Below are 12,796 nucleotides of genomic sequence, written 5' to 3' on the forward strand. Positions count from 1 at the left end.
TCTCATCCTCTTCGCCTGGGTCGTCCACGAGTTTATTTTGATATAGACTGCGGCTGTATACCCAATGAACAAGGGGTCCCAACCGTCCGTGAACTCCTTCTGTTGCTTCTCCACCATGGCTCTCGCGTATAGGGCTAGTCATCCCCAGTGTCATTCTGACTATCGGGAACTCTGGGACAGTGGTGGGCAGAATCTCTCGCTCAAGTATCATCTCCAGCTCTCTCTTCACCAGATCAAAACTTCCCTTCCATGCCGGGACCTCAAAAATCTCGTGCTTATTCGCTGCCAGTGGATTCAAATTCCAGAACTTGGAGTAGGCCTCTATGGGACACTAACGTTAGTTGAACACCATCAGTTCGGGATCTTTCACCTTCCCGAAGAGCACCGTGTCACTCATCCGTGCCCTTAGCTCCTCCTGTCTGCACCAGTTCAGCGCGGTTCCGTCTAGCACGCTTATTAAGCTCACGTGTGCCACTGAGTGTCGGTACGCCGCCACAAGCGGGTCGGGAAAAGCATATGTCACTGCTGTCCCATAGATGCAGGTCACTACCTCACCAAAGCCCCTGATCATCCCTAGTGGGTCAGATCTCATGGCTAGACATAGATCCGTCAAGAGAGGCATACCTCCATTCGCCTCCTTCCATTCCTCTTTCGTCTTAGGATTCTTCTCTTCTCCCGTCAGGTATCGATTCTGCATCAAGAGGCATTCCATCAACGGCGTCTTCAATCCGGCCGTGCACTTGTACGAGTAGGTCTCCGTGCTGGGATGGGTCTTCCCCATCGACAGAGGCTCTCCATACTTCATCAAGCTATGAAATGCGGTCAGCTCTCCGTGGCTCAAGAGTACTAGTGTCAAATACCCGTCAATTCGTAGTGTTTCCACACCTCTACTGAACATGTAGGCCGGACCCATGTTAAATAGGTACCTGGGTAGACCAACTATAGGGCCAACAAGATATTTATGGGCATGTTCAGCAGTTCCTGCACGAACGCGTCGAAGATGGTATCTTTCGCGTAAAACACTTTAGCCATGTACCTCTTCTCCCAACAAAGACTCAAGAACTTCAGGATCTCGTGATCCTTCCTCGTCTTCAGATCACCCCTCGCGAGTTCCCTCCAGAACCCCCAACAGTGACTTCATTCGCCGCTGTGACAAATCTTCCTACTGTCATGTCCCTGCTCTCTGCCACTTCCAACTGTCCCTCAAGAAACTCCCATATCTGCTTAATGAGGAGTGGTGCACTCTCCCGCGTCTTTTAGGTGGCATTCTCAAGCCGTGGTGTTAGCAACGGTCACCTGCCTCTCTCTTGCGTCAGACGGTATGCCCTTGCTTCTGACTGTTTCTCGGCCGCAGCCACGTTCTTTCTCTCGTTGTTCGGCCCCCTCGCCTTGCTAGTGGGGCTCGTGATTGTCAAATCCATGCCTCGAAACCATAGATTCATTGTCAAGTGGTTAATTGTCGGGTGGTCATCCCCAACTTCTGGATTGAACTTCAGCTGCCGAGCAAAGTTCGAGATCTCAAGCAAGAGGACCTCGTCCAGTACCATGAGGAGGTCTGCCAATTCATGAAATCCCCTCAAGGCATGAGACAAGTCAGCCCATGCCGCTGCCTGTTCTGACTTCAGGAGCCTCAAGTTTGTCGGTTCTAGCTCGCGATTAGGGGCAGCTATCAGTACCCGCCACGCGTTCCCTTCCGCTATCAAGATCAACATGGCATGCACGAATTGCAAAGCGGGTGGCATGCTCGCGTAGCCCGGGGACGTCGTAAACGCCACTCTCGATCTGGGTCCGAACCTAGAAACCACCGTTTCCTGCACCTCGTTCATTGCAGTGAACAACGTTTGGATCGCCTCCCAGATCTTCTTAGGCGTTGGCGCCTCTCCCTTCAGGTGCTCTAGTAATCCCGCCGAATGCAAGTGATCGTTCAATCCTACGAACAGCAGTAACTCCGGCTCACAAGGCATTTCCGACTTGATCGCTACCACTAGGGTTGGCATCTGATTTAGCTCCGCGCATTTCCGACTTCCGGCCAAATCAGTTTTGGAGACGTCCCTTCAAAATCCGAGCCCGCCACAATAATCACTTGCCGCTCCCGGGTCTGATCGATCATATATTGCCAATGTTTTCGCCAACTGCGAGTCCCCACAGGGTTTACCATATCTAGGATCATCGGCTAACTTAGTACCCTCGTACGCGGCATCCAGGAGCCCCATGTCCCCCGGCTCAAGCAGCTTCTCCACCACTCTTAACTGTGCGGGAGTTGCCACCCTGATCCGGGCTACACTTGTTCGGTGTTTGGGAGGTTCCACTATAAGTCCCGGACTTCCCAACTGCTTGAGTGGTCTGTAGTTTATCGGTACCATCATCGACTTCAGCGGGATCCCGGTCAAGTCAGCTGACACCATTGTCTTTGCTCATGAGAAGTGTGCCTCATGGTCTTTCAACCGATCTACGCAGTGTGGTCGACTCAAGTCCTCGTGTGACACATCATTGAGCCCCAAGACCTCCGCCAACTCCTGTCTGAACTCCAAATCCTCCAGGTCCAACTCTTTTACTCTCTCCGAATATCGCGTCTTGTTCGCCTCTGCTGGTTTCTCCATCTTCTTGCTGTCCACCACCACCACCGAAGACACCAGCGAACTCTGGGGCGTGGAAGACTCCGCCTCCTCAGCCTCCATCGGTGTGGACCCTGGTTGCCTGGTCCGGCTGCTCCTCGAACTATCTCTCGAATCAGCTCTCGCTCCCATACGGCTGGATAGGGATCTAGGGGAATAGAAAGGAGGGATAGGGGTGGACCCAAGGTAAACTGGGCCATTTCTAGCAGGTCTGATTCTAGCAGGTTTATATGCCCTTGGAAGACACCATGTAGCCACTCCGTTCCCTTGGGCGTGTCAAAGTGGATGCCATCCGAGGATGCATCGCGCGGGAGGGAGTGTTCCATCAGGTCAGCCACATCCAGCAACCTCATGGGGAGCACGCTTCTCTGCTGAATCTGCCTGATTTCTTCATGGATATTTCGCAACTTCTCATTCGTTTCCATAGCATGCTGGTCAAACATCATGTTGTATAGGACCGTGCAGATGGTGAGTAGTGCGGGATCAAACCAAATACTCAGCTCTTGAAGGATACAACTCATCTTCTCGTGCAACTTCATCACCTTCCTTGACTCTCCTCTAGACACATCATTAGTCCCCATCATCAGAGTGACCGTGTACATCTTCACCAAATCCAACATTCCCAGGGACGCCAAAATCTGCGGCGTCGCAGCTCCAGAAAAACTTGAGACCCCAACCTGCCCTTGTGACTGGATCTGCGTCAGCACCCGTATCAAGCTGTCTCCTATGATCAGGTGAACTGCACCATACGGTATCCTAGGTTGAGTGAAATATTCAGCCCAGGCCGCGTCATGGAAATAATCCCTCCTGGCCCTCTGCGCTGCCGTCCAGTCCATTCGGTTGTGCCTGTGGCATGCACCATCCTTATTTTTCTTGTCGCTCGCGGTTGTCACACTCCTAACTGGATGGTCCCTCCAAGTAGGAGGTCGCCCTTCCCTCACCGAATCGTCACGGGCTCTCGACTGTAACATATCTTGCAGTACCTTGAGACATAATGAACTCGACTCAGCTTGGCTACTGCTCGTGGTTGAATTAGGGGTATGACATGGGAGCTTGACCTCCATCAATGGCCGTATCGATTGCGTATCCAGACTGTGCACAGAGGGCAACGGTTCGGGTGGTATCCACGCCTCCAGCCTCTCATTCATGTGCTCCTGGGCCGCCCTGTCTAAGTTGAATCGGCCGCTGGGCCTAGGAGCCTCGTCCACCTCCATACGCGATTCAGGTCTCGATGCTGTGGCGGCTTGCTCTGTTGTCCGTGTCCTCTTTTCTTTCTGTCTCGCGAGCTCTCGTTGTCTTCTCTGAAGCTTCTCCATCTCCAGCTTCAGCTGCTCGCAGTTCGCTTCGTTCTCACGGACCCTCTATTCTTGCTGGTACTCCGCCCTGACCATGTTGAGATCACGCCACGCCTGATCCCTCTCGAGGATCGCCTGATCTCTCTCCAGGTTTGCCTGGTCCCTCTCAAGCTTCGCGCCCTCCCTGTCAAGGTTCGCTTTGTCTTTCTCCCTCTGTGCCTTCTCTAGTTCCTTCTTCAAGCTACTGATGTCCGGATATGCCTCCTCTGTCTGTTGAGACCGTATCATAGACGACGGCCTGATCGTGGATTGGGCCGCGAGCCCCGCTGGTGGTCTGGCTGGGAGCGGAAATTTTCCAGCGCCATATTCTGTGTTGTTGCTCAAGCCAGGGTTCCTCGCCAAGTCGAATCCCCTCACGCCCCCATCCACATTCGAGGAGAACCATCTGGTCCGTTCTGGATTGGATATCCCCTCCGTCGTGTAGCCAAACATCAAAACAGCTTCTGTCGCTGATTCCCCGCTTTCACCCTGCGCCTCTTACTGTAGGATGGCGTTCAACATCACCGCCATCCTCTCATCGACTTGGATGTAGTCCAGATCCCTCAAGCGTTTGTATAGTTCATTGAGCGTAGGTCTCTTGAGCGCTGCAGGCATAGATTTCCAAAACCGATCTGCCATTGTCACAATCTTCAGATGCTCTCACGTGTCAACCAGCTTGAGAATTACCTTGTCAACCAACTTGAGAATTACTTTGTCAACCAACTTGAGAAATATCCTACCAACCAACTTGAGAACTGAGAAACGTCTCCCTTCAAATGCTGCAGATCGTCAACTTTTTTTCTTTTTAAATTAGTGCGTCTAGGTCGTCAACTCAATTTTGCAAATCAATCTGAAAATAGAATGCAGTTTTTAGACCGAAATATCCTGTGCCTAACCTAAGCCCCCCCCCCATGATTGTGTTTAAAACATTATCCCATCAACTATTCTACTAAAATAGTTCAATTGTAAGTTTTAAGAGCATGCAGATTCAATTCATGTTTTAGCACCATTAATTCTTTAAGATTTAATTGTCATGCCAATCACATTAAAATCCGTCCACCTGACTCGCGCCCCTACGTATCTAACTCGAGACCTCCATTGTCCCTAATTCGAGACCTCCATTGTCCCTAACTCGAGACCTCCATTTTCCGCCCGTAACTCAGGGGATACTCAAGTAGTATTTCTTGTGTAGGTGTACCATTATCTCCGTTTCTGCGAAGACCACGTGTAGGATGGCGTATAACTCCCTTGCGCTCAACTTGCCCCTATTTGGGTCATAAACCGGCATCGAGACCTCCATTATCCTTCTTTCGACCACGAAGTCTCTCAGGCTCGTTAGTGCCAATATAACGTGCTCTGGATCTATCGTGTTACTTTTTTTTTGATCCTCGTTACCAGAAAGCACAGGTATTTATCCGGGACTTGTGAAACTGATGGGGGCAAGCGCAGCCATTCCTCCCAGCCCCGGTCTCTGTCTAAATAGAAACTCCATGTTCTGATATTCTCTCTTGAAGTCGGCCTTTAGTCTCGATTTGAAGCTCATGTCCGCCGTTATACGGATCGCGCTTGTCCTGTCTGACAAAATGAAGTCGCTGCCCGTTATCAGGATTCATTGGGTATCTCAAATTTTGTTTTGAAGTTTCGTCCTATGGTAGGCTCAACCTCTTCCTCATCCAGTTCCAGCCCGCTGGTCTCTCTCACTTCTCTGAGTTTCTTTATCATCAAATTTTTGGTGTGGGTAAGTCCTACCCCAATCCCCGGAAAAAATATTTATCGACGTCCCCGTCAATGATGCTGGGTCTGAATTATCTGGTGGTATCTTGAGCGGCCTCTCGGTTGCTGTCCAACCGAAGAGGGGATCTTTCGTTTTCACGTGTTTTTCTGCTGACACGTCGACCTGCTGGATGCTTTGCTCTTCATCTCCTTTGCCCTTGACATCGCGCATCCACTCTAGTAATCTCAAGTTTGTGTTTTCCCTCCTCTCTATCTCGCTCTGCTCCAGATCTGTTTCTTGTTCTGGTGTAGAGTAGTCTTCTTGCGGATAGTGTTCACTGGCATTGATTATTTGCCATTCGTCGTCCGCTACCAACTCACCCACACTCAGTAACTCTTCACCTAGCTCATCAGGCTGTATCTTGTCAATCAAGAAATTGTCCCCGTACCTATTGTACCTCATGCATGTCCGTTTGCGGTTTCCACTCCTTGTTTTTGCTGTTATCGGCAAGTCTGGTTCCGTCCTTTTTGGAACCTCGTTCTGCTCTGGATCATTCCAGTCTTCTTCCGCAAAGGATTCCGCTTCTGAGTCTGCTTCTATCTTTTCATTATCGTCCATGCTCACGTCCTCGTTGCCAACATTCTTTTCTCTGGTGCCTTTTTCGTTCACTTCGCATGCTGGCTCTACCAATAGGTACTCTAGTCCCTCCATATTCTGCGGTACGCACGAGTCCTCCGGAGATGGGACATGAGACTTCAGATTTTCATAATGCGCTGCTCTCCCCGTACTCAAGCGGTAGAACCGTCCCTGCTGGTGTACTTCCGTGATCATGAAGGGTCCTCGCAATTTCTTGAGTAGTTTTTTTGTCCCCTTAGGAGTTATAACATTCTGGAACACTCAGACGTACTGGCCCACTGCATACGGTTTAGCTTGACGTATCTTCTCATCATATTTCTTCAGCTGCCTCATTTGTGCTTGCGTCGTGTTCCTCCTGCACAGTTCGTTTAGATCCTGTTGTTTTTTGACCGTTTGCTTCACATAGGCTTGTGGCGACGTCTTTTTCCCTTCGTATTCTGGGTAAAAGAACGTTAGGGGCATTGCTCTCTCCCTGCCCGTTAGCATCATGAAGGGACTGATTCCTGTTGTCGAGTGTTGCGTGCTGTTGTAAGCCCCGACCAATTGCGGCAGATATTTATCCCAGTCTGTCATGTATCTCGAGAAATTTACCCTCAGCATGTTTACCAACGTTCTGTTCTGTCTCTCCACTAACCCGTTAGTCTGAGGATGGTAAGTCGTTGAGTGCGCTTGAGCAATGTGTGACCTCTTCATCAATTCTTTTATCAGGTCACCCACAAAGGCTTTCCCGTTGTCCGACTGAAATGTCATCGGACAACCATATCGTGATATCCAATGTGTTATCAAGTGGTCACAAGTATCCTCCGCTGAGGCTGTTTGACAGGGCACCGCTTCCGCCAACTTCGAAAAGTGGTCTATTACAACTGTGGTAGTATGATGAGGTTATGCTTGTGTAGTATCTTCTCCTCATCCTTTCTCCTGCATGCTACCACCCCATCAGCTGTGTGATAGAGCAAATCATTCCTCTCCTTGAAGAACTGGATCAAGATCTTGTAGCTGTCTTCTTCCAGGTCCCCTTTCTCCTTGGCTCTCCCGTCCGGATCCCTTTGGAGAGGTTGCTTGTCATCTTGTCATTCTTTTGGGCTCGTATCAGATCCGACAGCCTATATCTCGCCTTAACGTGTTCCTTCAGTGCCATTATTTGACTATTATTTTCTCCGGGACTGTGGAAACTATCCTCCTCAAGACCTTCCTGTCATCTTCTGGCACCATGTTCGTTCTGACATTCGTGTTGCATGATAGCTCCCTGAACGGTTTCCTTGATATTGCAATTCTCTCAAGTTCTTCACCTCCGCGCACCTCCTGCTGATCCAAATTGTACGTCACTGATGATAAATCCGTCTGTAGTTCCCTGTCACGGTGCCTCATCTTCTCTTCCGCCAATATCAGGCATAGACTATCTTGGTCATCGCTGCTCTTCTCTGAGTCTTCATCCTATTCTTCACACTCCCCGGACAAATTTTCTTCTTCAGTATCTTCCTCTGCATTGTCCCAATCCCCAGACTCTTGACTCAGTCCGAGGTGTTCAGCCTCCTCCTTGAATGCCACCTTCTTCTTCTTCCAAACCATAGTCCGCTCAAGTATGTCCTCAGGAATCCTCTCAACCAATGACTGCACGACTTCTTTTTCATCAGGTTTCCTTTCTTTCGAGGAGTCCTCGCTACCAGCCGCCATATTACTTCTCAATATCGTGACCTCTGGTTCCTCTTCACCCTTTTCTTTTACCACGGGTTTATCGTCTGCCAGTCTCTCGAGTAATCTCCTCAAGTCTTCATCTATCTCTGCTCTTCCCGTTTCTACTTGGTTGAGATCATAGCCTTTTGCCTTGAGTGTCTCCCTCACAACTTTTGACTTGAGCATTATCTCCATTGGCATCCCTTGGGTCTTTTTCAAGATTGTTTTCTCTGGACGTTCCAGTGGTAATTCGGGGTGATATTTTATGGGTTTGCCAGACTTGTCGAGCCATCTCGTGAGTGGAAGACTATCAAACGTTTCCTTATCCATAAAGGAGAAGCCATCTTTGATTTCTGGCCTATCTGCGTCCCTCTGTTCCTGTCTCTCGTAGAACTCCGTCTTCTTTCTCAAGCCTTCGGCATTTTGATGTTTGTCTCTTGTCCTATGCTCAATTTTCATGTTGTATCCATCCAGGCGAACTATCCATCTCCCTATGTAGCTCTGATCCATTGAGTACGTTTTCAACCAGCTGAATGCCCTGTTGTCGACTCGTAGCTCGAACGGCTCGCTATCTAGGTATGCCCTGTATTTTTCGACAAAGATAACCACTGCGAACATCTCTGCTTTGGGCGCCCAGTACTTCTTACGTATCACTCAAGATACGTATGCTATTGGTCTCAAGACTGTTTTCCATTCCATTCCTGCTGTTGATGGAGAATGCCAGAAATCGCTACTACCGACGCATCCGTGTCCAGCACGTACATTCCTTTTTCCGTTGGCATCCCTAAAATCAGTGCTTCACACAACTCCTTCTTTCTTCTCTGGAATGACTCCTCTGCTGCATTTTTCCACGTGAATTTCTTGCCTTTGTGCCTCATCAGTTGTTGAATCGGGTACAATTTGTCAGCATAGCCCTTGAAGAACTCCCTGTAATAGTTCGCAAAATCCAAGAAGCTCATCAGTTGATGTTCCGTTTTTGGCGATTTTCAGGTCAGAACCGCTTCTACTGCATCTGGGTCTGGTCTGATGCCATGTCTATCCACCATTCTCCCCAGGTAATTAATCGAGTCCTTGAGTATTTCGCACTCTGATGGTTTGCACTTTAGTCCCAATTTCTTCATGCAGGCGAACACCCCGTCTAGTCGCTCGATATGGTCCTCTAGTGTCGGTGTCGTAATTACCACGTCATCCACGTAGCACATTACCAGGTTGCGTATTTCTTTGTTACACCTATCAATGCGTGTGCCGTCAATCGTTGAAACGTAGCCGTGGCGTTGCAAAGACCAAAGGGCATCCTCTTCCATTGAAACAGCCCCAGCTCGCAGGCAAACCCGGTTTTGTCCCTGTCCTGCTTCCTCAGTGGAACCTGCCAAAAAGCTGATCCTAAATCAAGAGTCGTAAAAAATGTTGCGTCCCCTAACTTTGCGAGGCTCTCATCAGTCCTAGGTATGGGATAGACATCTTTCACCGTGACGGAGTTCAGGTATCGAAAGTCGCAACAAAACTTCAATTGGTCGCCTTTCTTCTTAGCCATCACCACGCCCACGGTGATTTGGATGGTTCTATCATATCATACTCTAGTAAGGTCTCTATCCCCTCCCTGTGCGGCACGGCCGACTCTTCAAGCTCTATTTAATGTTCAACAAAATTACAACATCCAATGTCTGCTTTATGTTTCGAAAAAACGTCCTCCTTCCGCTCCAGTACGTCCTTCCTTAATGGCTTCGAGCTGTTCATCCGTTACCTTGCCCCTCAAGTGCTCTATTTCGGGTAGAACCGATTTATCCATTTCCATTTCCTCTAGTGTGGGTCTTTCCGGGAAATTCGAACAGCTCGAAAGTCCATCGTCTGTCTATGACTTAAGTGATTTCACAAGATCCGATGAATCTTTTGTTTTTTTAAATTTTCTCAAGATACAAATCTTGTTCCTATGATTAGGACAATCAAGAATTTCATTCTCTTTACATTTTCAGTCATTTCATATCGAGTTTTCACAGGTACAGCGTATCCCAGTTTCCTTCCCTTCTGGATTGTGATGGGTATGTCAAGAGTATTCAACAAGACACTGACGCAGAGACCGCTCTTGATTATCGAGAAGGATCTTCCTAAAACAGCAGCACTCTGACTACTTGGATTTGGGACTATACATACCTGCTTGTCGTCACTTAGTTCATTATAATTTTTCATTCGCAAGCTTACGATTACCGCTTCGTTTGCTTTCGGCCTCACCCTCCTACTCAAGAATACCGGCGCTTTATTTTCATTCGCCATTATCAAATTTACCGGTTTAATCACGTACTTCCTTTCCGGATTCCGAATCCTGAACATGGCATTGCTTAGATCAATTGTTACTTCGAAATTTCTGATGAAGTTCCTGCCTAAAATGAGTTGGTCATACTCATCTAGGTTTTCCACCTGAAGAAAGCTCATCCACAGGTTGCGTTCCCCCAAATTTAGGGCTATTATTGGTGTCCTGCCCAGTACTCGCAGTGCCCCTTTGTTTGCAGCCGACAGCCAAATTCTCGAGTCTATCAAATCGTCTTTGATGAAGCGCATTCGCTCCCAAGTTTCGATTGGTATAACGCTCAAGACCACTCCCGTGTCCAGTAACCCGCGTAACTGAGTCCTCTTGCCATTTATGTCAAGCACGTGTGCCAATACGTCCGCTTCTGTACCGATATGCATTGCATCCTCTTCCAACATGGCACAGTGTCCAATTGATCTCACTTTTAGTTCTTCCCTGCCCACGTAGATCTGTCCAGCTAGGACTTCGTCGCATGTTATCATGGTCTTCGTGTAGATGTTTATTCCATCTATGTTTAACATCACCTCATGTGAACCATAGGCTTCCGTGTACCTTTTCTCGACGCGTACTGACTTGCTACCACCTCTTGTGAGTAGTGCCCTCAAGGCTCTAGAAGTTGTCTGCGGACTTATTGCACTTAAGTAATCTGCGTACACATCAATGTGCATTGTCGTCTGATCGCTTGGTTCACTCAGGTTTCTCGTTACTTCGTGGCCGACCACAGTGATTATCGACATTATCCTGGCTCCGATTTTTGTTATGCCGAATGGCTTACCAGTCACCATTTTTAGAGTGTTGCAATTTCCACTCTTTGTCGCTCCCACTTCTGCTTCTGGCATTGGCACTGACCTACTTAGTGTCTCGTTCAACTTCTGATTTAACTCTCCTGTTTTAGTCGTTGCTCGATTCCTTTCGTTGCTAGGTCTTGTTTCACTTTTTTGATGGCCTCCGCCGCTGCTTTCTCATAGTTTTTTTCTAGAGAATTCCTGGTCTTGGCTTCTATGGGATTCTTGACTTGTGCTACAGCCTTCACCGTTTTTGTCGGCAGTTCCGCACTCGGTGCCTCCGAGTTTTTTGTGTGAAACTCGGCCTGCCTGTTCCTCGTGTTCTGTACCGCCGCCAGCGCTAGCTTGTGTTTTGATTGAGTTTGGTTCTTCACTGCTTCCCAAAACAACGGACAGCCTTGCTTTTACGTCGTGCCTTGCTTGTACGTCGTGCAATCCGCCACGTGATGATCCGCTGATCCGCAATTTGCGCATGACTTGCGTTTGTCCATATCATCTCTAGGCTTGTATCATGACGACCTCTGTGGTTGACTCCCCCCTTGCATGTTCCTATTCTCTGGGTACGAGTATTTCTTTGGTTTCATCAACATGTACTCCCTTGATTTTTGCCTCATCTCTTCCGGAGTCGGTGCATTATCTTTCGACAGTGTATAATACGTTGCCAACATTGTTCTCAAGTCGTCACTTTTAACCCCATCGATAAATTTTGAGGCGATGCTGATGTTCCTTCTGTTTGTTGATTCTTCAGGATCACTCCTTCTTCTCAAGCTCTCAAGATCATCCAGGAACCGATCGATTGATTCATCGTCCCTCTGTTTTCTCTTTTCGAATCTCATCATATGAGCTGACACTAAGGCTATAGTTCCAGAATCGAAAAATCCTGGCTAAAACAACAAAATTTTGAAACAACTTACATGTTGGCATAAAAATTAGCCACAAAACGAAAATGTGAAAATTAAAATGAAGAAAACTCTCAGAAATTTGTGACAAAATGTTTTAAAATGTTTTATAATAGTTGTTACATAATTTCAGTGTTATTTGTAAAGTTTTGATTGGTTGAATTTTTAAAATTTTGAAGTAATGATGTGTGTGACACTTTTTATGATCTTTGATCATTTTGTACAGATAGTTTAGAATTTTTAAAACCTGAAGATGCACAAAATGTGCGAAAAAGTTTGTTTGAATTTACAATTTTAACGCATTCTCAAAATATTTAGATGTTAAATGTTTGAAACCCTACGGCGTTGAGCCAATTCTCAATTACAGTCTCTCCTACAAGGAGACGTAATTTTAAATTTATTTTTCCCTTGTTTTAATAGAGAAATCTTTTTAGTTGAAAAATCATTTTATATTTTACCATGTTAGAATTGAAATGGTCTACATTGTAGCAGCTAGCTCACTCTACCACAGCCTGGAACAACTTAGCAACCCGGAAAAAGAACAATTTCTACCCAAAATTTTGGCTATTTCGGGACTTTCTTTAAACCCGAACACCACGAACCCACAGAAGAACCTCGCAAGCCTACTCGGCAGGGCACCTCTAGCAGAAAAGTGGTGGTGTGGCACGACATCATCAATAATTCGATCAACAGCCACCGCACAAACAATTTCAGAGCTTGCACTGCAGAGGAATTGTCAGAAATCCTGAAGACACTGACAAATATCAGCGCAATTGTATACTGTCAGAGAAACGGTACACCGGATATCAGGAACCAGCTCGGGTATTCTTGTCA

The 12,796-nt window shown here is 47.6% G+C and overlaps 2 protein-coding genes across 3 annotated transcripts in view; one reads left to right on the plus strand and one right to left on the minus strand.

The window, feature by feature from the left end:
* LOC134851253 (uncharacterized) overlaps positions 1 to 12,796 on the plus strand; it is a 425,551-nt gene that overhangs the window by 354,726 nt on the left and 58,029 nt on the right. The gene's annotated exons all lie outside the window — the stretch shown is intronic.
* LOC134851888 (uncharacterized) lies at positions 6,561 to 6,872 on the minus strand. The gene has a single exon (XM_063868163.1). The coding sequence runs from the start codon at positions 6,870 to 6,872 to the stop codon at positions 6,561 to 6,563; it is 312 nt and encodes a 103-aa protein (XP_063724233.1).

The sequence above is a fragment of the Symsagittifera roscoffensis genome, chromosome 7 (assembly GCF_963678635.1).
Source record: "Symsagittifera roscoffensis chromosome 7, txSymRosc1.1, whole genome shotgun sequence".
NCBI classification, from domain to species: domain Eukaryota; kingdom Metazoa; phylum Xenacoelomorpha; order Acoela; family Convolutidae; genus Symsagittifera; species Symsagittifera roscoffensis.

Coding starts and splice junctions, on each gene's coding strand:
- LOC134851888 (XM_063868163.1), bottom strand. CDS start 6,872: ATGACAGACTGGGATAAATATCTGCCGCAATTGGTCGGGGCTTACAAC.